The 26,659-nt window shown below is 56.5% G+C and overlaps 1 protein-coding gene across 3 annotated transcripts; it reads right to left on the bottom strand.

Annotated features, from left to right (window-relative positions):
* Window positions 1-1,747: 1,747 nt before the first annotated feature.
* On the bottom strand, window positions 1,748-24,829 carry TTLL10 (tubulin tyrosine ligase like 10). 3 transcript variants are annotated; one of them, XM_050785898.1, is made up of 15 exons: window positions 24,701-24,829; window positions 24,534-24,599; window positions 19,686-20,113; window positions 18,897-18,977; window positions 18,671-18,806; window positions 18,418-18,536; window positions 18,160-18,289; window positions 16,598-16,672; window positions 15,982-16,067; window positions 15,357-15,528; window positions 14,319-14,490; window positions 13,552-13,692; window positions 2,959-3,075; window positions 2,513-2,606; window positions 1,748-2,229 (listed from the first exon to the last, which is right to left on the bottom strand). In XM_050785898.1, coding segments are annotated over exons 1-15 (2,283 nt in total). In that variant the 5' UTR covers window positions 24,703-24,829; the 3' UTR covers window positions 1,748-1,765. The 3 variants fall into 3 exon arrangements, with proteins under 3 accessions (XP_050641855.1, XP_050641846.1, XP_050641863.1); XM_050785889.1 differs by having other exon boundaries at window positions 18,671-18,977; XM_050785906.1 differs by lacking the exons at window positions 19,686-20,113; window positions 24,534-24,599; window positions 24,701-24,829 and adding an exon at window positions 19,158-19,306 and having other exon boundaries at window positions 18,671-18,977.
* Between the last annotated feature and the right edge of the window lie 1,830 nt (window positions 24,830-26,659).

Raw genomic sequence — 26,659 nt, 5'->3', positions numbered from 1 at the left:
ACATCTTGGGGCCCCTGAGCCTGGGGGTGTAACCCCACCCACCACAGGGAGGGGAGCTGGACAGTTCCAGTGTCACCAGGGGACGTGGTCCTGACCTGGGATCGTGGCACGACACAGCACCAGGCATGTGGGGCGGATCCGGGGGCAGAGGCCGGGGGCACAGAGGCCCCAGGGACATCTGGGTGGCAAGAGCAGAGGGCAGCGTCGGGAGGACCCCGAAGTGATGTGGCCGTGTAGTGGCCTTGGAAGCCGCCAGGCAATGTGGCCCTGACCCCTAAGAGCAGGTGTGGACTTACCAAGTCCTGGGTGCTTGACCAGCCATGGAAGCTTCACCCCTCCCGGGCCCCTCCTGCTTCACCCCTCCCCAGCCTCGGTGGGCTGCAGAGCAGGCTGCTGCTGCCCTTGGTCCCCTAGAGGGTCCAGCAGACCTGCTGGGAGGAGACTGGGGGCCCCATCACAATGCCAGGTGTGTGCCCAGCCTCTCACCTGGGAACCCCCGCTCCAGGCCCCAGCGGCAGGACCATGTTGGTGGGGGCTGCCCCTGGCTTGGGGTGGCTCCTCACTGGCTCTGAGACCTGGGGCCTCTTTGGCCTCTGTGGGCCCCAGTTCCCTCTGTCCCGCCTTCTCCTCTCCCTGGCACCCTGGCTGTGCCCCACCTGCTGTGCTGGCCAGAGACCACAGCCGACGGTGCATTCCAGTGGTGCCTGGGCTGCCGAATCCCAGGGAATGGAGCTGCCATTCCCGTGGAGCGCAGGGTGGCCGCGGGGCCAAGGCTGACTCTGCTGGCCCCTCGGTCCCCCATGGCTGCAGTGCAGCGCAGGAGGAGGAACCGGCGACTTGGCCGTGACCCTGTGGAGTTGGGGGCAGGCCATGCAGGGGGTGGGCCTGGGGGAGGGACCCCCAATCCTCAGGTCTCGACTTGGGGGGCACAGGGGACTTGAGCCAGCCATTGGGAGAGGCCTGTATACTTTAGCTCTCTGGGTGGGAGGTGGCTGAGGGGGTGGGTAGGGTGGACGCCTCAGAGGCCCTGGGCTGCCAGAGCTCTCCTCGCAAACCCCCAAGCCCACAGGGAATAGAACCATCGGCGGCCACACAGGGCTGACTGGGGCCTGGCCAGTGTGGGCTCAGCAAGTCTTCTGTGGGACCCTCCTGTCGGGGCCAGCTGCCCTGTGCCCCTCACCGCTGGCTAAGTCCTGGGGCCACTGTAGGAAGGTTGGGGGCTCGTGGAGCTGGAGCGCCAGGCCTGGGACTTGAAGGCCCAGGAAGGTTCTGTGCCGGGCGGGCTAGGGCGAGCCCTGTGGGTGCCCACGGCAGCCATCCTGGGCTCAAGGGGGATCCTCCTTTGGAGCTCCAGCAGGGTTCAGAGGGGCCCATAGGGTCCAGACCCTTCCTGGGGACACCAGGCAATGGCGGATCGCAGGCCAGGCCATGGGGGCCGTGGGGTCACAGGGCTGCAGGAGGGTCCTGGTGCCGAGGGGCTCAGGGTGATGGGCGGGAGCCCAGGATGGGGCAGCCCGGAAGGGAGCATAGGCCAGCTGTGGGGACCCCCCTCCCTCAGGACAGTCTCCTCAGGGACAGGGCCCAGCCATGGAGTGGGGGCTACTGGGGCCTGGGGGCAGGGCCTGGGGGCTGGGGAAGTCCCAGGGGAGCATCTTTCAGGCCAGTGCCGGCGTGGGCGTGGTGGGGGGCGACCCCGGTGGGCATGGGCTCGGGGCGCTGAGGTGGCAGGACCGCTGCAGAGACCGTGTTTGTAACAAAGTAGCCTTTATAGGTCCCTGAAGGCGGGCAGTGTGGCTGGGGCGTGGGGTGTGGGGCGTGGGTGGCCGCCCCAGGGCCTCGCGTTCTCGGGCTCCTTGCGTTCCTCCTTGGCTGTCCCCGGGGAAGGCTCTCGCTCCGGGTGCCTGTCGCCTGTGCCCGGGGCCTGGGGCTGCCCATCGTGGGCGCTATCTGGGTCAGGACTGGGGCCGGGCAACTGGGGACGCTGCGGTGCCAAGGGAGGTGGCACAGGCCTGCGGGTGCCCGGCTGGTCTGGGGCACGCGGCGTGGGTGGCCCGGAGGACTTGGCCTGGCGGGTGGGCGGAGGCAGCCGTCGGCGGAGGCTGCAGGAGCCCCCCAGGCGCGGCCACACGTCGGCCTCTCCGTTGTGCAGGAGCACGAAGCGACGCTGGGACAGCAGAGGCAGCATCTTCTGGCCGCGCAGGCTCTTCTGGAAGGTCTCCAGTGCCAGGTCTGGTGCAGGTGGGGGGGAGAGGGTAAATGGGGGGCAGAGGCTGGGACTGGGAGGAGCAGGAGGGGCGGGGAGGGTGTGGGGGGCGGGGAGGGTGCGGGGGGCGGGGAGGGTGCAAGGGGCGGGGAGGGTGTGAGGGGTGGGGAAGGTGGGGGCAGGGGCGGTGCTGCCACACAGAAGGTGGAATAGCCCCATCTGTGGGGGTCCGAACTTGGGAAGAGGGCGGGTGGGCATTCAAGACTGGGCAGGCTGTGGGGGTGTGGGGTGGGGGCTTGGAGGGCTCACCCAGGGTCTCGATGACCACACCTGGGATGACCTCCTTCAGGACCTCGCAGTTGGTGTGCAGGGCTGGGTTGGAATTCATCTCCAGCAGCCATACCTGCACCAGACGCCAGTCAGACCCTCCCCACCCCGAGGCCACTGGGCCAGCAGGGCAGAGGCCCTGGTCCTCGTTCAGCCAGGTGGCTCTGGGAGATTGCTTCCTTTCTATAGCGTTGCTCCCCCGTTTGTCCACTGAAACTCTGAGGGTCTGAAGCTCTGGCCTGAGGGGCTGCCCTGAGGAGGGGCTGCAGGTCCGTCCCAGCTGCATAGGAGGTGAGCCTCGGGGATGCATCCATCCCCAGGGCTGACTGCAGAGTCTGCCTGGGGCCTGCCAGTGTGGTTAGGGTGTGTGCAGATGGCCCCTGCCTCCTTGCATCTGCCTCCCGTGCCCCCGCCACCCAGGACAGCACCTTGAAGTTGTCATCAATCAGGAAGTCACAGCCGATGAGGTCAAAGTAACCCAGCTTGCACTCCAGCTTGGACTTGGCGGCCAGAAAGCAGTGGGCCATGATCTGCTGCATCCGCTTCTGCAGGGAGACAGGGAGGCATCCTGGCTGTGGCCTCTAGGCCCTGATCACACCCCAGGTCTGAAGAGCCACAGCCACATCCCTCACCGGCACTCCCATCTGAACCCACACCTGTACAACCACACCTGCCCACACGTTCGTGCACTCAGCATCACAGGCTCACAGCCAGAAACTCAGTCAACAAAATCCTGGAGCTCCTGCCCTGTGCCAGGCCCTGGAGATACACGAGTGAGCAAAACTCACAAGAAATCTCTGCCCTGGAGCAGTTCTTTCATAGCAGAAGAGACGGATAGCAAATGGGATACATAAAATCTCGAATCACCGTAAGAACGGTGAATTTTGTCGTTTTTTAATGTGCTCTGGTTTTATCCTCTGCTCCCCAGCTCAGCTGTAGCCTCAAAAAACAACGGCGTGCATCCCCAGAACTGGAGATAGAAAAATAGACCTCATTTATGAAAAAAATTGTAATTATTTGTTTTCTTATGTCTGGTAGTTCTTTGGAAGATCCCACTTGAAAGGACTAACAGAAAGTATGAGGGCCGGGTGTGTGGCTCACACCTGTAGTCCCAGCATTTTGGGAGGCCGAGGCAGGAGGATCACTTGAGCTCAGGAGTTTGAGACCAGCCTAGCCAACATGGTGAAACCCCATCTCTACTAAAAATACAAAAATTGGCCGGGCACATAGCTCACACCTGTAGTCCCAGCACTTTGGGAGGCCGAGGCGGGAAGATCACTTGAGCTCAGGAGTCTGAGATCAGCCTGGGCAATAAAGCGAGACCTTAGCTCTACAAAAAAATGAACAAAATTAGCTAAGCATGGTGGTGTGTGCCTGTAGTCCCACCTGCTTGGGAGGCTGAGGTGGGAGGACTGCTTGAGCCCAAGAGGCAGAGGCTGTGGTGAGCTGAGATTGTGCCACTGCACTCTAGCCTGGGCGACACAGTGAGACTGTCTAAAAAAAAGAAATATGAGGATGATGTCTCATCAAATAATAGAGAATATCGGTGAAGAGACAAAAATTACAAAAGAGAATCAAATAGAAATTCTGAAGTTGAAAAGTAGAACAAATAAAAAATTCACTAGGGCTCAACAGCAGATTTGAGTTGTTTGCAGATAGGCCAATTGAGATTATTTCGTCTGAGGAACAGAAAGAAGAAAGAGGCCGGGCGCAGTGGCTTCACGCCTATAATCCCAGCACTTTGGGAGGCCAAGGCAGGTGGATCGCTTGAAGTCAGGAGTTTGAGACCAGCCTGGCCAACATGGTGAAACCTCATCTCTACTAAAAATACAAAAATTAGCCAGCTGTGGTGGTGCGTGCCTGTAGTCCCAGCTACTTGGGAGGCTGGTAGGCCAGACGATTGCTGGCGCCCAGGAGGAGGAGGCTGCAGTGAGCTGAGATCGCACCACTGCACTCCATCTTGGGTGACAGAGACCCTGTCTCAAAACAAAAGAAGAAAGAAAGAGAGAGAGAAGAAAAACAAAGTCTCAGAGACTTGTGGGTGGGACACCATCAAATGGACTAACATATGCATAATGAGAGTCTCAGAAGGAGAGAAGAGAAAGGAGCAGAAACAATATTTGAAAAAATAACGGCTGAAAACCTCCCAATTTAATGAAAAACAATCAACACATTCAAGAAGCTAAATGAACTCAAAGTAGGATAAACTCAGAGATCCACCACCTCATCAGCAAACTTCCAAAAGACAGAGAACGTCGAAATCAGCAGGAGAGAAGCAGCTTGTCATGGATGAGGCATCCACAGAAAGATGACCAGTTTCTCATCAGAGGTCGTGAGGTGGGCAGGCGGTGGGATGACATATTCAAATTACCGAAAGGAAACATACTGTTGACCAAAAATTCTACATCTAGCAAAAGCTGCTTCAAAAATGAAGGGGAATTTAAGACATTCCCGGATAAACAAAAGCAGAGGCCGACCTGCCCTACAGTCCTTCGGACTGAAACGAAAGGACACTAGACAGTAACTTGAATTCATGGCTGGAAATAAAGAGCCCCGGTAAAGGTCGTTGTGTAATTAAATAAGAGACAGAATAAATGTATTTTTGTATGTGATTGTCTTCTCCTAAAAGACAACTGTATACAACAATTATTATGAATCCATGTTGACGGACACAAACACACCCCGATGTAATTTCTGGCAACAGCGTAAGGGAGGGGTGGGGCTGTGTAGAAGCAGTGTTTTTGTATACTTTTGAAATTAACTTGGTGTTAATAACAACTGAATTGTTTATTTTAAAACACTTTTTATTTTAGAAACAGGGTCTTGCTGTGTCGCCTAGGCTGGGGTACAGTGGTTTGACTGTGGCTGCCTGCAGCCTTGACCTCCTGGGCTCAAGTGATCTTCTCATCTCAGCTCCCCGAGTAGCTAGGACTGCAGGTGCACACCACCATGCTGAGCCAATTTTTTTTTTTTTTTTTTTTTTTTTTTTTTTTTTTGAGACGGAGTCTCGCTCTGTCGCCCAGGCTGGAGTGCAGTGGCGCGATCTCGGCTCACTGCAAGCTCCGCCTCCCGGGTTTACGCCATTCTCCTGCCTCAGCCTCCGAGTAGCTGGGACCACAGGCGCCCGCCACCACGCCCGGCTAGTTTTTTGTATTTTTAGTAGAGACGGGGTTTCACCGTGTTAGCCAGGATAGTCTCGATCTCCTGACCTTGTGATCCACCCGCCTCGGCCTCCCAAAGTGCTGGGATTACAGGCTTGAGCCACCGCGCCCAGCCGCCAATTTTGTTTTTTAGAGATGGGGTCTCATTATGTTGCCTAGGCTGCTTTCAGACTCCTGGCCTCATGTGATCTTCTTGCCTCAGCCTCCCAAAGCACTGAGATTACAGGCATAAGCCACCAGACTCACCCTAATTGTAGTAAATTTAAGATATGATATTAATGGCAATCCTCAGAATAACCACTAAAATAACTAAAAAACATATAGTAAAAGAAATGACAAGGTAATTAAAATGCTACACTAAGCCGGACGTGGTGGCTTATGCCTGTAATCCCAGCACTCTGGGGGGCTGAAGCGGGTGGATCACCTGAGGTCAGGAGTTTGAGAAAAGCCTGGGCAACATAGTGAAACTCCGTCTCTACTAAAAATACAGAAAATTAGCTGGGCGTGGTGGCAGGCGCCTGTAAATCCCAGCTACTAGGGAGGCTGAGGCAGGAGAATCGCTTGAATCCGGGAGGCGGAGGTTGCAGTGAGCTGAGATCACGCCATTGCACTCCAGCCTGGGCAACAAGAGTGAAACTCTGTTTCAAAAAAAAAAAAAAAAGTTACACCAGAAAATATCTCTCTAAAACAACAGGAGGCAGTAATGGAGAAACTGAGGAACAAAAAAGACATAAGACATAGAAAACAAATAACAAAATAGCATATATAAATTCTACCTTATCAGTAATTATATTAAATGTAAGTGAATTAAACTTTCCAATTAATAGACATTGACGGGGTGCATTAAAAAACATAATATACCATCTACAAAAGATACTTAAGTTTCAGAGACAAAAATAGGTGGAAAGTAAAGGGATGGAAAAAGATATACCATGCAAATGGTAACCAAAGTAGAACTGGAGTGGCTCTATTAATATCAAAGAAAATAGACATTACAACAAAAATTATTACTACAGAGTAAAAGAAAAGTTTTATAATGATAAACCAAGAAGATCTAATAATCATAAACATACACGAACCCAACAACAGAACCTCAAAACATACAAAGCCAAAAACTGACAGATCTGGAGGGAGAAACAGACAACTGAATATCCCACTTTCAGTGCAGAGACAGAAGACTAACAAGTGAATAGAAGACTTGAACAACGTGATAAACCAAACAGACCTAACAGACACCCACAGAACCCTCCCCCCAAAGGCAGGACACACATCCTTCCCCAGTGCACATGGATATTCTCCAGGAGAAACCATATGCTGGGCCACAAACAAGTTTCAAGTGGTTTTTAGATTTTTTTAATGATTTACTTAATGAATAGTAAGTTTGTTTGTTGTTTTTTTAAAGATGGGGTTTTGCTATGTTGCCCAGGTGGGACTCAAACTCCTGGGCTTAAGCAACGACCTGGGATCCCAGGTATGTGCCGCCACACCAGCTCCAACAATTCTTCAATACTTTTTAAAGGGTTGAAATAATGAAGTATGTTGTCTGACACAATGGAATGAAATTAGAAGTCAATAACCGAAGGAAAATTGGAAAAATCACAAATATGTGGAAATTAAATAACATGCCCTTAAGCAACTAATGGGTCAAAGAAAAGCTCACAAAGGAAACTTAAAAATACTTTGAGGTTAAGTGTCGTGGCTCACGCCTATAATCCCAGCACTTTGGGAGGCCAAGGCAGGCAGATCACCTGAGGTCAGCAGTTCAAGACCAGCCTGGCCAACATGGTGAAACCCCATCTCTACTAATAATACAAAAAAAATTAGCCGGGCGTGGTGGCACGTGCCTGTAATCCCAGCTACTAGGGAGGCTGAGGCAGGAGAATCGCTTAAACCTGGGAGGCGAGGTTGCAGTGAGCTGAGATTGCACCATTACACTCCGGCCTGGGTGACAATAATGAAACTTCATCTCAAATAAAATATAAAAATAAAAATACTTGGAGACAACACACAAAATCTTATGGATGCATCAAAAGTGGTGGTCATGGGGAAATTCATAGCACTAAGCACCTACCTTAAGCAAGAAGAAAAAACTGAAATCATAACCTAAGTTTTGACCTTAAGAAATTAGAAAAAGAGGGTTTGAGACGAGCCTGGCCAGCAAGGTGAAACCCCGTCTCCACTAAAAACACAAAAAAATTAGCCGGGAGCGGTGGCGCGTGCCCATACTCCCAGCGACTCGGGAAGCTGAGGCAGGAGAATCGCTTGAACCTGGGAGGCAGAGGTTGCCATGAGCTGAAATCGTGCCACTGCACTCCAGCCTGGATGACAGAGCAAGACTCCATCTCAAAAAAAAAAAAAAAAAAAAAAAAAAATTAGAAAAAGGAGAGCAAACGAAACCCCAAGCAAGCAGTAAGAAGGAAATAATAAAGACGTGACTGGAAATAAATGGAATAGAAAACAGTAGAGAAAAAATCAGTGAAACCAGGAGTTGGTTCATTGAAAAGATCAACAAAATTGATAAAGCCTTAGACAGACTGACCAAAAAGGAAAAAAAAAAAGGAGAGAATAATCAAATTACTAAAATCAGGGGAAAAAGACTTTATATTGATTAAAAGGATGACAAGGGAATACTATGTACACTAAACAAATTAGATAACCTAGAAGAAATGGACAAATTCTTTTTTTTTTTTTTTTTTTTTTTTTTTTTTTTTTGAGATGGAGTCTGGCTCAGTCGCCCAGGCTGGAGTGCAGTGGCACAATCTCGGCTCACTACAAGCTCCGCCTCCCTGGTTCACGTGATTCTCCTGTCTCAGCCTCCTGAGTAGCTGGGACTACAGGCACCCGCCACTATGCCCGCTAATTTTTTTAGTTTTTAGTAGAGACAGGGTTTCACAGTGTTAGCCAGGATGGTCTTGATCTCCTGACCTCATGATCCACCCACCTCAGCCTCCCAAAGCGTTGGGATTACAGGTGTGAGCCACCATGCCCAGAGAAATGGACAAATTCTTAAAAAAAAAACAAACCAGACTACTGTAATCCCAGCACTTCGGGAGGCTGAGGCGGGCGGATCACGAGGTCAGGAGATGGAGACCATCCTGGCTAACATGGGGAAACCCCATCTCTACTAAAAATACAAAAAATCAGCTGGGAATGGTGGCACTTGCCTGTAGTCTCAGCTACTTGGGAGGCTGAGGCAGGAGAATCACTTGAACCTGAGAGGCAGAGGTTGCAGTGAGCCGAGATCGCGCCACCACACTCCAGCCTGGGTGACAGAGTGAGACTCCATTTCCAAAAAAAAAAAAAAAAAAAAAAAAGAAAAGAAAAATATAAAGAAAAACAAACCAGACCAGACTAACGATTAGAAAATCTGAATGGACCTATAACAGGTAAAGATTGCAGTAGTATTAGTAATAATAATAATAAACTTTCCTACAAAGAAAAACCCAGGTGGCTTTACTGGTGAATTATTCCAAACAACGAATTAACACCAATTCTTCACAAAGACTCCAAAAATAAAAGAGGAAGAACACATCCTAACATGCTGTGAGGCCAGTGCTACCTTAATACCAACCCAGTCAAAGACATTCATGAAAAGAATGCTACAGACCAATATTGCTTATAAGCACAGACACAAAAATCCTCATTAAAATACTAGCAAACCAAATCCAACAGCATATTTAAATTTAAATGGTTCAATACTATCATCAGGTGAGGTTTGTCATATGAAAGTTAATCAGGCCGGGCGCGGTGGCTCAAGCCTGTAATCCCAGCACTTTGGGAGGCCGAGACGGGCGGATCACGAGGTCAGGAGATCGAGACCATCCTGGCTAACACGGTGAAACCCCGTCTCTACTAAAAATACAAAAAAACTAGCCGGGCGAGGTGGCGGGCGCCTGTAGTCCCAGCTACTCGGGAGGCTGAGGCAGGAGAATGGCGGGAACCCGGGAGGCGGAGCTTGCAGTGAGCTGAGATCCGGCCACTGCACTCCAGCCTGGGTGACAGAGCGAGACTCCGTCTCAAAAAAATAAATAAATAAATAAATAAATAAATGAAAGTTAATCAATGCAATACAACACATTAATGTAATGATGGGAGAATAAGACATGATCATCTCAGTGGATACAGAGAAAGCATTTGACAGATTTCAACATCCTTCTATAATATTAACAAAAACCACTTAACCAATTGGGAACAGAAGGCAACTTCCTCAGCCTGACGAGGGTATTTATGAGAAACCTCCTCAGATCAGGAACAAACAAGGATGACTGCTTTTGCTACTTCTTTTCAAAATTGTTCTGGAAGTAGCCGGCAATATGTAAGAAAAGAAATAAAATGCATATATATTTGAAAGGAGGAGGTAAAGCTGTTTCTATTCCCAGACGACATGATCCTTACATAAAAATCTTGAAGAACACACACACCCACGGAGCTAATAAGTGAATTCAGCAAAGTTGTAGGATACAAGATCAACACACAAAAATCAGTTTTATTTGGATACACTAGCAATGGATAATCTAAAAAGGAAATTTAAAAAATAACTCTATTCACAAGTGCCAAAATAATAAAATGCCTAGGAATGACATTTGCCCTCAGTGACAGACTGGTATGCTGAAAACTACAAAGCATTGCTGAAAGAAAGGGAAGAAGACCTAGAAAAATGGAAAGGCCTCCTATGTTCATAGATCGGAAGACTAAATATTGTTAAGCTGTCATTACTACGTGACCTACAGATTCAACGCAATGCCTATTAAAATTTCGATGAGGCTGGGTGCAGTGGCTCACACCTGTAATCCTAGCACTTTGAGAGGCCAAAGTGGGCAGATCGCCTGAGGTCAGGAGTTTGAGACCAGCCTGGCCAACATGGTGAAACCCAGTCTCTGCTAAAAATACAAAAATTAGCCAAGCGTGGTGGTGGGTGCCTGTAATCCCGGCTACTAGGGAGGCTGAGGCAGGAGAATCTCTTGAACCTGGGAGGCGAGGTTGCAGTGAGCTGAGATTGGGCCACTGCACTCCAACCTGGGCGACGGAGCGAGACTCTGCCTCAAAACAACAACAACAAAATAAACCTTTACAACTGGACAATAAAGACCAGCCACAGCGTTTGAATAGACATTTCTCTAAAGCATATACACAGCTGGCCAGTGAACACATGAAGTTATTTGTCATTAGCAAAATGGAAATGAAGCCCACAATGAGGTATCCCTGCACCCAGACTGGACGGTGATTTTTTTTTTTTTTTTTGAGACGGAGTCTCGCTCTGTCGCCCAGGCTGGAGTGCAGTGGCCGGATCTCAGCTCACTGCAAGCTCCGCCTCCCGGGTTCCCGCCATTCTCCTGCCTCAGCCTCCCGAGTAGCTGGGACTACAGGCGCCGCCACCTCGCCCGGCTAATTTTTTTTGTATTTTTAGTAGAGACGGGGTTTCACCGTGTTAGCCAGGATGGTCTCGATCTCCTGACCTCATGATCCGCCCGTCTTGGCCTCCCAAAGTGCTGGGATTACAGGCGTGAGCCACCGCGCCCGGCCCTGGACGGTGATTTTTTTAAAAAAGAAAGGAAAATAACAAGTGTTGGCAAGATCTGGAGAAACTGGAAAAGTGGTTCATGGTTAAGTTCAAGTGTGTTACCCTGTGACCCCACGACTCCATTCCTGGGTATTTTCCCAGGAGAACTGAAAATATATGTTCATACAAACAGCATTTCATAATAGATCAATAATAAAACTCAGCGTCCACCAACTGATGACAAAATATGGTCCATCCGTATGAAGGAATGTTGTATGAAAGGGATACATGGCTTGATGACAAAATATGGTCCACCCATATGAAGGAATGTTGTGTGAAAGGGATACATGGCTGGGCGCAGTGGCTCACACCTAGCACTTTGGGAGACTGAGGTGGGCAGATTACGAGGTCAGGAGATTGAGACCAGCCTGGCCAGCATGGTGAAACCCCTTCTATACTAAAAATACAAAAATTAGCTGGGCGTGGTAGCACACGCCTGTAATCCCAGCTTCTTGGGAGGCTGAGGCAGGAGAATCGCTTGGACCCGGGAGGTGGAGGTTGCAGTGAGCTGAGATTGTGCCATTGCACTCCAACCTGGGCGACAGAGTGAGACTGTCTCAAAAAAAAAAAAGAAAAGAAAAGGAAAGGAAAGAAAAGGATACGTGGACTTTGTGGATGAACCCTGAAAGCGCCACGCTAAGAGAAAGGAGACAGGAGAGAGAGAAGGTCCATCAGCGGTGGTTGGGGCTGGCCAGCAATGTAGCTGTGATAGCTTGTTAGTACAGTGTTTCTTTTTTGGGGTGATGCAATGCAGCTGTGATAGCTTGTTAGTACAGTGTTTCTTTTTTGGGGTGATGCAATGTAGCTGTGATAGCTTGTTAGTACAGTGTTTCTTTTTTGGGGTGATGCAATGTAGCTGTGATAGCTTGTTAGTACAGTGTTTCTTTTTTGGGGTGATGCAATGTAGCTGTGATAGCTTGTTAGTACAGTGTTTCTTTTTTGGGGTGATGCAGTGCAGCTGTGATAGCTTGTTAGTACAGTGTTTCTTTTTTGGGGTGATGCAGTGCAGCTGTGATAGCTTGTTAGTACAGTGTTTCTTTTTTGGGGTGATGCAGTGCAGCTGTGATAGCTTGTTAGTACAGTGTTTCTTTTTTGGGGTGATGCAATGTAGCTGTGATAGCTTGTTAGTACAGTGTTTCTTTTTTGGGGTGATGCAATGTAGCTGTGATAGCTTGTTAGTACAGTGTTTCTTTTTTGGGGTGATGCAATGTAGCTGTGATAGCTTGTTAGTACAGTGTTTCTTTTTTGGGGTGATGCAGTGCAGCTGTGATAGCTTGTTAGTACAGTGTTTCTTTTTTGGGGTGATGCAATGTAGCTGTGATAGCTTGTTAGTACAGTGTTTCTTTTTTGGGGTGATGCAATGTAGCTGTGATAGCTTGTTAGTACAGTGTTTCTTTTTTGGGGTGATGAAATGTAGCTGTGATAGCTTGTTAGTACAGTGTTTCTTTTTTGGGGTGATGCAATGTTCTGGAATTGGTGGTAACTGCACAACTTTTGAAATACTAAAAACTACTGAACTGCATACTTTAAAATGGTGAATTTTGTGTTCTGTGAATTATCGCAATTGAGAGAGAATTTGGGAGATGTGAGGAAAGTAACTGGAGGCTCCTCTGAGTGCCGCCGTCCCAGCCACAGTGACACGCGCCTGTGGGTGAGGAAGGACCGTCCCTGGCTGCCGCTTCCGGGGCCTGGCCGAGGTGACCAAGACAGATAAGGAGTCCTTCGGCCAAGCCCCGTTTTAATCCCAGCTTCACACCATGCTGCTCAAGGGCCTTTGCTGCCAGGGTTGTTTTAAGTACCCCACAGGTACCCCACGGAAAGGAACCCTGCAAACTTAGGACACCCCACGGCACATGGCCCTTAGCTAGGAGTCCAGCCTGCACGGAGGCACCCCGCGGAAAGGAACCTGCAAGGGCTGCTGCTGCTCCAGGACACCTGGCCCCGGGGCCGCTGTCGGCCCTGCCCTGCCAAGTGGAGGATCTGAAAGGAACAAAGACTTCACACGGTGGCTGCCACTGAAGCCGAGCTGTCCCCTGACCCTACGGGGAGGCTGCTCAGAGGGACCCGTGCAGACAGGCCCCCGGCTGGGCTTTCCGTCTGGGCCTTTGCCGGCTGCTGGGGACAGGCACTACCAGCTAAGGGAGTGGAGACGCTGGAAGGGTTTGGTTCCACACGGTCAGGTCACGCTTTAGCGCAGCCGCCCATGCACGCCAGGGACGTCTGTGTGCCTGGTGCCCAGCCCGGCCATGCCCCCCGCCCCGAGGGGTCTCACCCCGGGCTGGAGGGCACCGTGCACCCACCGTGAGGGTGGTGAAGACCCAGTCCTTGGGGAGGCCCCGGGCTTTCCAGAACGTGGTGTTGATGTATCGGTTGAGGCGCTCCATGCTCCACACCGTGTCCTCCTTCAGCAGCACGTACAGCGGGCTCTTCTTCTGCATGAACTGGGGCAGACGGCGCCTGGAGACTGGCTCCCAGAGTGTCCAGGGCACCTGCCCTCATGGGGGTCCCCAGGAGAACTTCCCCTAACCTAGAGGGCCTGTTCCCTGGGGGTTCCCTGAGAGCCTCCCTCAGCCCCACCGTGACCTGCCTGCAGAGACCCTCCCACAAACACCTTCATCTGCTGAGACCCCCCTTCAGCTGTGAAGACCCCGCAGATCCTCACAGAAGGCCCCTACCTGGACTCTCCCATGAAGGCCCTTCCCCAGAGACCTCTGCCCACCGGGCCCCTCTGACGGCCTCAGAATCCCCTTGGTTCCCACGCCCACCCAGACACCATCCTCAGAAACCCCAGCTGCAGCTTGGGAGCCAGGCTGTGCACTGGGGGGTGCAGGGCTCTGAGCCCTTTCCCCAGCTAGCGGGGTCCCTGCCACACCCTTCTTCTGCTGTGCGCAAACGAGGGAGGGGAGAGGCAGTGCTGACTGCCGGCGGGGGGCAGCCCAGGCTACTTCTAGGCCTGGGCCACCTCCATCCGTAGCCGCACCCCCTCTGCATCCCCTAGCAGTGAGAACCTCCCTCTAATCTCATCCCAAGGCCACAGGGAGGGCCCTCACCTACGGCGGACTCTTACCTGGTTGGTCAGGTGGCCGCTGAGGTCGCTGGAATGGGGGTCGTAGAGGCTGAGGGTGAGGCGGGCATAGCCGTGGCTGAAGAAGATCATGTAGGGTGTGGTGCAGGCGATGAGCAGGTAGGAGCGCACGTCAAACTTCCTCCCATCCAGCAGCAGGGGGTTCTGGATATACCTGGGGGCACCACATCGGGGCTGCTGGGCTGAGCCGCGGGGCTGGCCTGGCCTGCGTCCCCTCACACCCCACCCCAGGCCTGGGCCATTTCCTCAGCATCCGGCCTCTGACCCAGGTGTGACCTCCAGGGAAAGGGGGCCTTTCTGGGCCGGAATATGTCAGGGGAATTGGAAGGAAGGGCCTGGCACCCTGATCGGTGCCCCAGGGCTTAACCACAGTAGGAGCCTGGAGGGCTGCCTGGAGGAGGAGGGCATGAAGTAGCTTTGGAGAGGAAGGGAAGGAGCACACCAGGCGGGCGGCCGGGGGGTCCCAGGCAGTGTGTAGGGGGGCGCGCTAGGCAGAGGGGGTGCGCCAGGTGGAGAGAGGGAGCACGCCAGGTGGAGGGACGTGAAAGAGGAGCCGATGGAAGCTGGGGACAGTGGACGGCAGCTGTGGCCAGAGCGAAGCTCTACAAGGGCCGGGGTGAGCCTCGTGCAGCCACAGGGCTTTCCGGAGGAAGCCCCCCACCCCGGAAAGGAGAGGTCAGCTTGGCCATAGGCCTGCAGGCTGCAGCTGCTGACTGGGCTGGGGAGTAGGGGGCTGGCAGCCGGGAGGCCACCCAGGCCAGGCCACCTGCGGGACAGAGGGGGCCCCAGCTGAAGGACAAACTGACCAACCCCTCGATCCTGGATCCTGTGTCTGTGACCCCGGCCTGGTGTGACCCCTCCCCTCTGCTGACTACGCGGGGCCCGGCTGCGGTCTGCACACGGGCTGGTGGTGCAGCTGCCTTCCACGGCCAAGGGCTCCTCGGCGGCCCTGCTGACCGCACCAGTAGGGCCCGGGTCAGCCCCCCAGACCCTCCCCGCTCTGGGCACCTGCGGCCGCACCTCTGCACCACCCGCGCCTGAGGCCCCCGGAACGGCGACTTATGGTGGATGGGGTCGTCCTCCGCGCTCCGGGTCTTGGCCTGCAGGGCGGCAACTTCCTCCTGCTTCCGGAGCAGGAAGATGCCTTTGCCCTGGTTGGAGGCCGTGGGCTTGCAGATCCATATCTGGGTTTCTGCAGAGAAGGTCGCCTGAGCCCTGGCCCCGCCCACCACCAGCCCCGCCCCCAGCCCGGCCACGCCCCTCCCAGTCGTCCTAAGGCGCGGCCAGGACCCTCTTCTCCGGGCTGCGACCCTAGGCCCGGCGACTCCAACCCTGGCCCTGCGCTAACCACACGCCAGGCCCCAGCTCCTGCCCGTGCCTCGACCACGCCCACCAGGACCAAGCTCCAGCCCTGGCCCCAGGGCTCTCATACCCCAACCTCCACGAAGGCCATTCCCTCCCCTTTCCAGCACCTCAGCCCCCACCCGGACCGGGCCCAGCCCTGGCCCCTTCCTGACCGCCTCGTCTGGTTCCAGCCCCACGCAGCCCCTGCAGACCCAGCCCTGCCCTCACCAGCCCCCACTTTGGTCCAGCCCTAACCCTGTCTCCCCAGGGCCAGCCTGGTGTCCCGCCAGCAGCCTCTCACCGTCAAACAGGGTGAAAAAAGCCTCTCTCTCGTGCTTGAGGTCCAGGCGGTAGGTCTCTGGGAAAAACTCCTCCATTCTCAGGACCCTGCAGGGCAGGGAGGCAGGAGGATGAGCTGCTGTCCCTTCGCCCCAGGATGGTGGGCGGTCTGAGGCCCAGTCTGTGGCCCGGCGGGAGGGAGCGAAGGCACTGGCACCTGGCGTCCGTGGCCGTTCTCCTTGTGGGGACTTTGCGTTTCCTGCCCCTTTGCAGGCCCCCCCACGGGCTGTGCTGCTGGCCGCGTCCTTCCGGCTGCCGACCCCCACCTGGGACCCTCCCGCTGGCTGCTTTTTCCCTCATGGTTGCCCTCCCGGCTGGCACCATCTCAGCCATTTATGAGACACCAGCTCGTGGCAGCGTCCTCACGGCTGGGATGGGGGAGCCCCAGCCCCGCCCAGCTCTGCATTCACCGGACGGCCAGCGTGGGTCTCTGCCCGGCCGGGCTGAGCCTCTGACTCTAGCTCGTGGTTTTCCGTTGTGTGGGACCCCCTCCCCGCTTTCTCCTTTTCAGACTACACCAGGTTTAGGTCTGAACTTCGGTCTGAAGGGCCCCTCCCAGCTGGGCTAAGTGAGTCTACCTCTGTGGCCTGAGGTGTCCTGGGCTTGTCCACGGGAGGTCCTCCAGGGTGGGTGCTGTTGCGTCCTTTCCCAGCCTGCAGCCCAGGGGACAGAGGGCCTGGGCCGAGGGGCCAGCTCATGGTGCTTGGAGTGGGTGGGGACTGGGGGATGGGGCACGGGTGGTGAGTGGGTGGACACGTGAGGGTTTTTTTTTTTTTTTTTAATTGAGACGGAGTCTGCCTCTGTCGCCCAGGCTGGAGTGCAGTGGCCGGATCTCAGGTTCACACCAGTCTCCTGCCTCAGCCTCCCGAGTAGCTGGGACTACAGGCGCCCGCCACCACACCCGGATAATTTTTTTGTATTTTTAGTAGAGACAGGGTTTCACCATGTTGGCCAGGATGGTCTCGATATCCTGACCTCATGATCCACCTGCCTCGGCCTCCCACAGTGCTGGGATTACAGGCGTGAGCCACCACGCCCGGCTGGACATGTGAGTTTTGATGGAAGGAGGCGACTGGGTGGACCGCGGTGCCTAGGGGAAACAGCTGTGTTGCTCTAGGCTGGAAGTGGACGCTGGATGTGGTGTAAGGCTGGCGTCATGGGTAACTGGGGGCGGGGGGTGCAGAGGGAGGCAGCTGTGGTTGGCTGGGCAGGTGCTTGGTGCAAAAATGTCTGGGCCAATGAAGTGGGGAGGGATGGGTGGGTCCATAGAAGGGCAGTGGGTGGGGCTGGGAGCAGGAGGACGAAGTCGCTGGGATGGATGGCCCAGACTTGGGTGAGCGATGGACGGCCTCACTCAGGGCACCCACGGGTGACGGTGGCACGGTGTGGGATTTTGGATGGACGAGTGTTTGGGGTGAAGGCACATGACAGGTGGGTTGTAGCTGGGTGGGTCTGTGAGATGGACGGGTGGGTGGTGTCAGGCCCAGTGGGCTGGGGACGTGTGGGATCTTCCCTGTTTAGCCGAGGGGAAGAGGCTGGGTTTATGGGATGGGCGTTTGGCCCTCTAAATGACAGGTGGAAGGTGGATTCAGGGTGCTGACGGGTGGGGGCTAGGGCCAGCCTGGGAACCCAGGTAGGCAGGGGCAGGGGCAGGGGCAAGGGCGGGTGCAGGGGTGGGTGCAGGGGCAGGGTCAGGGACAGGGATGGGGCAGGGGTGGGGGCGGGGCAGGGGCAAGGGCAGGGATGGGGCAGGGATGGGGCAGGGGCAGGGTCAGGGTCAGGGACAGGGATGGGGCAGGGGGGGGGGGCGGGGCAGGGACAGGGGCAGGGATGGGGCAGGGATGGGGCAGGGGCGGGGGCGGGGGCGGGGACAGGGCAGGGGCAGGGACAGGGCAGGGGGCAGGGACGGGCAGGGGCAGGGGGGGGGGGGGTAGGGGCAAGGGCAGGTGCAGAAGCAAGGGCAGGGACGGGCAGGGGCAGGGACAGGCAGGGGCAGGGACGGGCAGGGGCAGGGACGGGCAGGGGCGGAGGCAGGACCAGGGGCAGGTGCACGGGTGGGGGCAGGGGCAGGGGCAAGGACGGGGCAGGGGCAGGGGCAGGGGCAGGGATGGGGCAGGCGCAGGGGCAGGGGCAGACTCACCTGGCCTGGGTCCCCCCCGGCGCCTTGCTGGCCTTGCTCATGGCCCATGCCCGCCCCCGAAGGGTGCTGAGCAGCCCGATCTTGGTGGTGAGGAGCTTGTTGTTGGGAAGCTGGTACAGCAGCTGCTCTCCTGGAGGTCAGAGGCCAGGGCACGTGTGGAGGGCGTGCAGGACCTCGGTCCCCACTCCTCCAGTCTGCCCTGTGCTCCAGCCCAGGAGGCCCCTGCAGGCTGCCCCCCATGGCGCCGGCTCCCGCTACCTTCCCGGAAGCTGCCGTAGCTGTCTCGGCTCTTCACCTCACACCACTTCAGCACATAGTCCTCCCGGCGGCTGTCCTGGATGCGCCGCCAGCCCTTGCTTTTGCAGTAGGAGCTGATGCTGCAGGGGGGCCGGGGTGGGGGTGACCTGGGGGCCCGGGTGAGGCCGGCGGGCGGCCAGCGGAGGCCGGGCTGTGCCCTGGGAGCAGGCGGTGGGCATGCAGCGGGACAGGACCGCCCAGGGCCCCTACTCACATCGCAGCCCCGTTGTTGCCTCCAATGTAGAAGAAGGGTCCCGGCCTCGTGCTGTGGGGCGATGGCTTCCCGTCCCCCAGCAGGAGCCCCTCCAGGAGGGCAGCTGGGGGCCCAGTGGCATCAGTGTCATCCGAGTCTGCAGGCGGGTGGCTGGTCAGGAGCCCAGGGGGTCCGGGCGTGGTGGAGACTCTTCCTGCCCCCTCCAGGTCCGGCCCGCCGTGCCCACCTGTGTCGTGGTCTGGCTGGCTTGGCTGACACGGGAGTCCCTCCTCCTGGCTGCTCCCCATTGGCCTCTCATGGGCTGGGCCTGTGAACGGGGTGGGGTCCCACCCGGGTGGCTACGGGAGCTGTCCACTCAGCCCAGACATGGCTCAGTCAGTTCGCTCCCAGCCCATTTCTCCAAGACCCTGGACAACCCCCCTGGCCCATTTGGGGCTCAAGTTCAGCCCGAGCTCCGACCCAACCAGGCGGCCTGGGGACTGCTTACACCTGGGGAGGGGCTGCGACCACCCTCCAGGGCCAGCCTTCCTGCTCGGAGCAGGGGGCAGGGAGGTCGACCCCCACCCTCCTCACCAACAGGGCAGTGGCCTGGTGCAGGGCAGGGGCCAGGCTGTGAGGCCAGTGCTGGGTGCAGACGTGACACAGGGATGGTCCCAGGAGGGCAGGGGTCACAATGTCCATGATGATGTCACGGGTGACCCAAGGGGCCATTGTCAGGCAGGGGAGATGAGGGGCTGCCCTTCTGGGAACAGGCAATGCTGCCCAGCGGCTGCCCATGCCCATGGGGGTGGTGCCAGCCAGGCAGAACCCTGGGCCGCGGAGCGCGCACCTCCCCTCTGTGCCTGTAGAGCCTGGCGCCCACAGCTGGGCCTTTTCTCGGAGCAGCAGGGCGTGGCCGTGTGTGGGTCCTGCCCCTGCCCCATGAGACCGACTGACTTCCTTGGGGATGGAAGTCCGTCCCAGGGAGGCCTTGGCTTTGGAGAGGAAGGAGGCCACTCAGGGCTGCTCTATTCACCTGGGACTCGAGCCCGAGGCCGCCGCTGGATCCTTGGTCTCTTGCCCCTCTTGGAGCCGGCTTGGGTCCGAGTGGGCGGTCCCCGGCGATGGACGAACCGGATGCAGCTGTGGGCCATTGGCCGGGGGGCGCCAGGCCGAGGGCCCTGCAGGGAAGATGCTGCTTTGACCCTCCTGTGGGAACTTCGGGCAGCCCGAGGCCCCAGCAGTTGGATGGAGCAAGCAGTCAGGCCCACCCTGCCCAGGAAAGGGCGCCTCCCAGGGCCGTGGACTTGAGCCTCTGTAGGTGGCTGGCTCCTGCCTCCGTGGCAGCCGTGGGGCTTGGCGCCGTGGGGGGCCGAGGCTGTCTCTGCACCCTGTCTCTGCCGGGCGGGTCCTCCCCTGCCGGAGCTGCTCCTCGGGTGTGGGCGAGCTCGGCCTGGGTGCCAGCTGGAAAGAAGGACAGCGTCAGGCCTGCTGGGTGAGGCACCTGCCTGAAGAGTGGAGGGTGGGGGGACTCCCTGGCCCGAGCAGGGGTCTCCTCTGTCTCCGCTGCTGATCCCAGAGGCCAGTTGTGGGCTGTGTGCAGCCACCTGGTACCTGCCATCCGGGTTCCTCTGCGGCCCCCCCGGGCGCCAGGCCCGACCCCCAGGACACTGTCCCCAGCACCTTCCTGTGTTGTGACTCAAGAACATCTCAGGAATTTTCAGCCAGTTCCTTGACAGATCCTGCTACCGCCGTCTCCAGCAAACAAAGCCATCTTGGGGCTGCTTGGGAGCTGAGACCTTTTTTTTTGTTTGAGGCGGAGTCTCGCTCTGTCTCCCAGGCTGGAGTGCAATGGTGCGATCTCGGCTCACTGCAACCTCTTCCTCCCGGGTTCAAGCGATTCTCCTGCCTCAGCCTCCCGGGTTGCTGGGACTACAGGCGCCGCCACCACGCCCGGCTAATTTTTTGTATTTTTAGTAGAGACAGGTTTCTCCATGTTGGTCAGGCTGGTCTCAAACTTCTGACCTCAGATGATCCACCCGCCTCGGCCTCCAAAAGTGCTGGGACTACAGGTGTGAGCCACCGCGCGTGGCTTAGGTGAGGACTTTCAAGGGTTTGAAGGAACTCGCCCAGGAGACAGGGGAGCACACGGCAGTGGAGGCTCTGAGGCTAGAGAAGGCTGGAGCAGGCCTGAGGCTCCAGGCTGGGGGCAGAGCTCTCCAAAGGCAGCCCCTGCGGCTGACCTGACCTGCAGAGATGGCGGCATCGCTTTCGGCTGCACGAGGCCTTTGTGTCTGCCCCTCCCTGCCCCACCTGAGTGACAGGAGGGAAGGAGACAACGAGGAAGCCCACGGGCAGGGGAAGGCGGGTAAACCGAGGCAGCCCTTCGCACGATGACCTAGCTGGGTGGGGCCACTGGGGCCCGTCCTGGGGGAGGAGCAGAACACAGGCTGGGCCCCGCACCTGTGGCCGGGAGAGCCTCACGCCCTCTTCCTAGGGTGGGCTGGGCACGAATGGAAGAAGTTGGGAGCCCTGAGACCCCTCCCCACTCAGAACAGGAGGACTTTTGGAGGAGGCTGGACCCTGCGCTGACATGGAACAGGCACGTGTGTACGATACTCTGCCTTCAATGGAGACCTCAGCTCCTTCTCATGGGTTCTCAGCACCCAGGAGTCCTGCTGGGGAAGGGGATCCTCTAAAGTTCTGACTCACAACCAAAGGGGCTGCCCAGTCCCGACAGCATCATCAGAGGGACTCCCAGGTGTGAACGAGAATGACAGGTCTACACACGCACACACACACACACAGACATGTCTACACACACGTCTACACAGACACACAGACCTACACACAGACACAGGTGTACACACACAGACACGTCTACACACACCTACACACACACACGTCTACACACACATGCACAGACACATCTACACACATGCACAGACACAGACACGTCTACGCAGACACACACACCTACACACAGACATGTCTACACACACATGCCCAGACACAGACACACCTACACACAGACACAGACATGTCTACACACACGCACAGATGCACACACACCTACACACACATGCACACAGACCCATCTACACACGTGCACAAGCACATCTACACACAGACACACGTCTACACACACATGCACACACAGGCACCCACACACACACGCTGACACACACACAGACACACAGATGCGCAGACACACACAGACACGCACAGACACGCAGACACACACAGAGGAAGAGGAAAGGGGAGAAACGGAAACAAGCCCACCTGGAGAAGGCGGGGGTGGTGGAGACAGGACCCCTCAGAGAGCCGCATGCTTTTAAAGCAAAGGCATAGAGAATACAAAAGAGCTGATGGGAATTAAAAATGTAACACCAGGGTTGGGCTTTAAGTCAAGGAAATTGCCCAGAAGCGAACGCTGGGGTTGGGGCTGTGGGTGTGAAGCCGAGGTGCTGCACAGCAGGGCCACCGTGGAGCCCCAGGCGAGAGGGGAGGCCCCAGGAGACACAGGCCCAGAGCCGGAGGAAAGAGGCAGTGGTCCTGGCCAGCCCTGGCTGCCCACCAAGGCCACTAGCAGCCCTCCAGCCTTCCTGGGGACACACAGGGCTGGAACCAGCCCAGGAGGCTCCCAGCGGGGAATTCCAGGAATTCCATACCTGGCCTACCACGTGTGGAGGTGGGAAAAGGTGGGGAGACGTCCCTCCGGGAAGCCTCGAAGACTCACAGGAGTGAGGTGTCTGGGAGAAGATGCAGCAGCTGGGAGCTTGCAGCTGACCTGTGTGCCCCAGCCTCCCCTCCCCACGCAGCGGCCTCCCCTCTCCGAGCAGCGGCCTCCCCTCCCTGCACAGCGGCCTCTCCTCCCCGTCCTCTCCGCCCCCTCTGCCCGCGCAGCGGCCTCCTCTCTCCGTGCAGCGGCCTCCCCTCTCCGCGCAGTGGCCTCCCCTCTCCGCGCAGTGGCCTCCCCTCTCCGCCCGCACAGCGGCTGGGAGCAGCAGCCTCGCAGGGTTGCTGTGAAGGTGGAGTTTCCACACGTGACGTGAGGACAGCACCCGTCACACACCGCGTGGTCCACAGGGCTGTGGCGATGATTGTGGGGTGAGGGGAGGCAGAGCTCAGGGGCAGCTCAGGATAGGCGGGGACACAAGCACGTGTGAAAAGCAAGGCGATCGCCAACTCTGAGGAAAACAAAGGGCACCACCCGGGGAGGCCGGGCAGCTCTGCCCCGAACATCATTCGTGGCGGGATGATACGGACAGGGCAGCATGTGGAGGACAAGCCCCTTTCACTGTCCGTGGGGAATTTCTGCCCTGGAAGCTCCGGAAGCAGCAGTGTCAGGTGCTGTTTGGAAACGGCCAGGCGGTTGGAAAGCGGAAGCGCAGCACCCAGCGCCCCCCCAGGAAACTGCCTCCGTGTCTGAGCAGCAGCTGGAAGAGGCAGCCAGGTGCCGATTTCATTGTAAATCATCGTAAATGAGGCCTCGTTTGGGCTTTTCTAATTTTGTGTACTTATTATGTTCACGAGTAGCTGAATAAGTTGTGAGCTGTTATTTTTTCTCATTGAAATTAAAGGTCTTTTTTTTTTTTTTGAACAGAGTCTTGGTCTGTCACCCAGACAGATACCTACACAGAGACACACCTACAGACACAACACAGACACACAGACATGTCTACACACACACACACACACACACAGACACACAGACACACAGACATGTCTACACACACACACACACACAGACACACACACACACACAGACACAGACACACACACAGACACAGACACACACACACACACAGACACACAGACACACACACACACACAGACACACAGACATGTCTACACACACACACACACACAGACACACACACACAGACACACAGACATGTCTACACACACACACACACAGACATGTCTACACACACACACAGACACACACACACGCAGACACACACACGCACAGACACACACGCACACACAGACACACGCACACACAGACACACGCACACACAGACACACACACACACGCAGACACACACACACACACAGACACGCAGACACACACACACACAGACACACAGACACGCAGACACACACAGAGGAAGAGGAAAGGGGAGAAACGGAAACAAGCCCACCTGGAGAAGGCTGGGGTGGTGGAGACAGGACCCCTCAGAGAGCCGCATGCTTTTAAAGCAAAGGCATAGAGAATACAAAAGAGCTGATGGGAATTAAAAATGCAACACCAGGGTTGGGATTTAAGTCAAGGAAATTAAGTCAAGGAGTGCAGTGACGTGATCTCGGCTCACTGTAACCTCCACCTCCCAGGTTCAAACGATTCTCTTGTCTCAGCCTCCCGAGTAGCTGGGACTACAGGCGCCCACCACCACGCCCGGCTAATTTTTTTATTTTTAGTAGAGACAGGATTTCTCCATGTTGGCCAGGCTGGTCTCAAACTCCTAACCTCGTGATCCGCCCACCTCGGCCTCCCAAAGTGCTGGGATTTCAGGTGTGAGCCGACACCCCGGCCTGAAATTAAAGGTTTCTTAAGCGGCTGCCCACTGTGTGTGGTGAACCCGGGGCCAGAACGCAGGTGGGACGCAGCCTCCCGAGCGTCAGAAGCCGCTGGCTCCACACGCCTGTCCGTCTAGTAAACGCGTTTTGGAGTCTCTGATGGACGCGACTCTGAATCCAGAAAGAAAGTGTCTCACTCCGAGATGCTGACCGACGCGTCCTGTATGGCGGTGGGACTCAGGAAGCCGGTGGCGCCCAGGGTGCAGGATGGTCGTGACGCCCCTCGATGGGGACACGGTGTAAAGGCGGCGTGGAAACTCAGCTCACGACCTTACGATAAATTGTAAAATAAGGTTTTTACCTGGTGAGATGAAAAGACCGGCAGGAGACTGCACCCCGGTAGGATGAACAGAGGAGACTTTTAAACCTGAAGAAATAGTCCAAAAAGCGACCACACGTTGGTGTCCTGCTTCGAGCTCCCCCCAAGAATCTAAGCTTGGCCACCTGGGGCCCTAGGAAGGTACTGACATTGTTCGAAGAACCGGTGCCTCCCGGCCAGAGCCGCTGTCTGGGGATGCACGCCCTGTGGTCTCAAGCAGTCGTCTGTCCAGGACTTGCTCTGGGGAAGCAGACCTGGTCCCAGGCCACAGAGCTCGTCCCAGGGCTGCCCTGCCCTCCCACCCAGCCCAGTACACACACGGTTCCCTGGCCTGGCCTGGGCCCGAGCCTCTCGCATGGTGGCGCTGGGTTTGGGACCCGAGTGTGGCCTCCGCAGAGCAGGCTCAGCCTGGCCCCACCCTACCCGATCCCTGTCCGGTCCCCTCCCCAGCCTCCTCTCCTGGGCAGCCTCCCGAGGGGACCCGCAGGCAGGGCATAGGAGGGCGGGGCCAAGCCCACTGGACCCCGGCAGATGGCCACGGGTGCCCTTACCTGCCCAGCCCACAATGTCCTGGGAGCCTGGGCTAGGAAGCAACAGTGGTGACCTGGCAACCATCTCCTGGCAACCACCGTGGCAACTGTCTCCTGGCAACCACCACGAAGCCGGAGCCCAGAGGTGAGCAAGGGTTTGCGAGGACGGGGAGGGGCTGCTGAGGGGCGGGGCCAGCCTGGGAAGCAGGGCTGAGGGCTGAGGCTGGAGAAGGGGTCTCATGGGCAGTCACTGCTGGGCCTGAGCCCCGGGGCCTGAGCCCCTCCACCCGGCCCTCCCAGATGGTCCCTGAGCCGTCTCTCAGGCCCCACCCATGCTCCGAACTCCAGGACCTGGCCCGGGCCAGGCTCCCCGTGCACCCTGGCCATGTTTGCCGAATACCCAGCTGCCGATGCCTGAGCATTCTCTGTGCTTCAGGCGGTCAGGTCCCTGTTCTCTCTCCACAGTCCAGGACGAGGTGCTGCCGTGCCCTCCTCTGCAAACAGGAACCGGGGGCTCAGAGAAGTCAGTGCCCCACAGAGGGGAACTCACATCTGTCCGTCCAAACTGCACCATTCTGTAAGCCCTCGCCGTGTCACAGACCTCGGCGAAAGTGAAGCGTTCAGTGGGAGTTTGGGCCGTGAGGGACAGCCCACCCGACCTGACGTGATCACACTCTGCTGGGAAAAACTCCAAGAACATCACGATTACCTTCTGCGGGAACAAGGGCCATCACAAAGCCCTACGGCCCAGGCCCTCCCACCCATACCTACGGGCACCCCAGCCCGTAGGCAGCGGTGGGCTCTGGCATCAAGCTGGTCCCTGCCTGGCAGGTGTTTGCAGTGTACCTGTGTTGCTGTAAAGCTGCCCTTTCTCTATCTGTGTGTGTCTTTGTTTAACCCTCACCTTCTCTGTTTTTTTTTTTTTTTGAGACGGAGTCTTGCTCTGTTGCCCGGGCTGGAGTGCAGTGGCCGGATCTCTCAGCTCATTGCCACCTCCGCCTCCCAGGATCAAGTGATTCTCCTGCCTCAGACTCCCGAGTAGCTGGGACTACAGGCGCCCGCCACCTCGCCCGGCTAGTTTTTTGTATTTTTTAGTAGACACGGGGTTTCACAGTGTTAGCCAGGATGGTCTTGATCTCCTGACCTCGTGATCTGCCCGCCTTGGCCTCCCAAAGTGCTGGGATTACAGGCTTGAGCCACCGCGCCCGGCCTGTTTTTTTTTAATATACAGAGTCTCGCTCTGTTGCCCAGGCCGGAGTGCAATGGCACAGTCTCAGCTCACTGCCACCTCCGCCTCCCAGGATCAAGTGATTCTCCTGCCTCAGCCTCCCGAGTAGCTGAGATTACAGACACTCGCCACAGTGCCTGGCTAATTTTTTTTTTTTTTTGAGACGGAATCTCGCTCTGTTATCCAGGCTGGTACAGTGGCATGATCTCGGTTCACTGCAAGCTCCGCCTCCTGGGTTCACACCATTCTCCTGCCTCAGCCTCTCGAGTAGCTGGGACAATAGGCACCCACTGCCACACCCGGCTAATTTTTGTATTTTTATTAGAGACGGGGTTTCTCCATGTTGGTCA

The sequence above is a fragment of the Macaca thibetana genome, chromosome 1 (assembly GCF_024542745.1).
Source record: "Macaca thibetana thibetana isolate TM-01 chromosome 1, ASM2454274v1, whole genome shotgun sequence".
Taxonomy (NCBI): domain Eukaryota; kingdom Metazoa; phylum Chordata; class Mammalia; order Primates; family Cercopithecidae; genus Macaca; species Macaca thibetana.
Note: the sequence above shows the minus strand (reverse complement) of the source record. Positions and strands in the feature narration are given on the sequence as shown.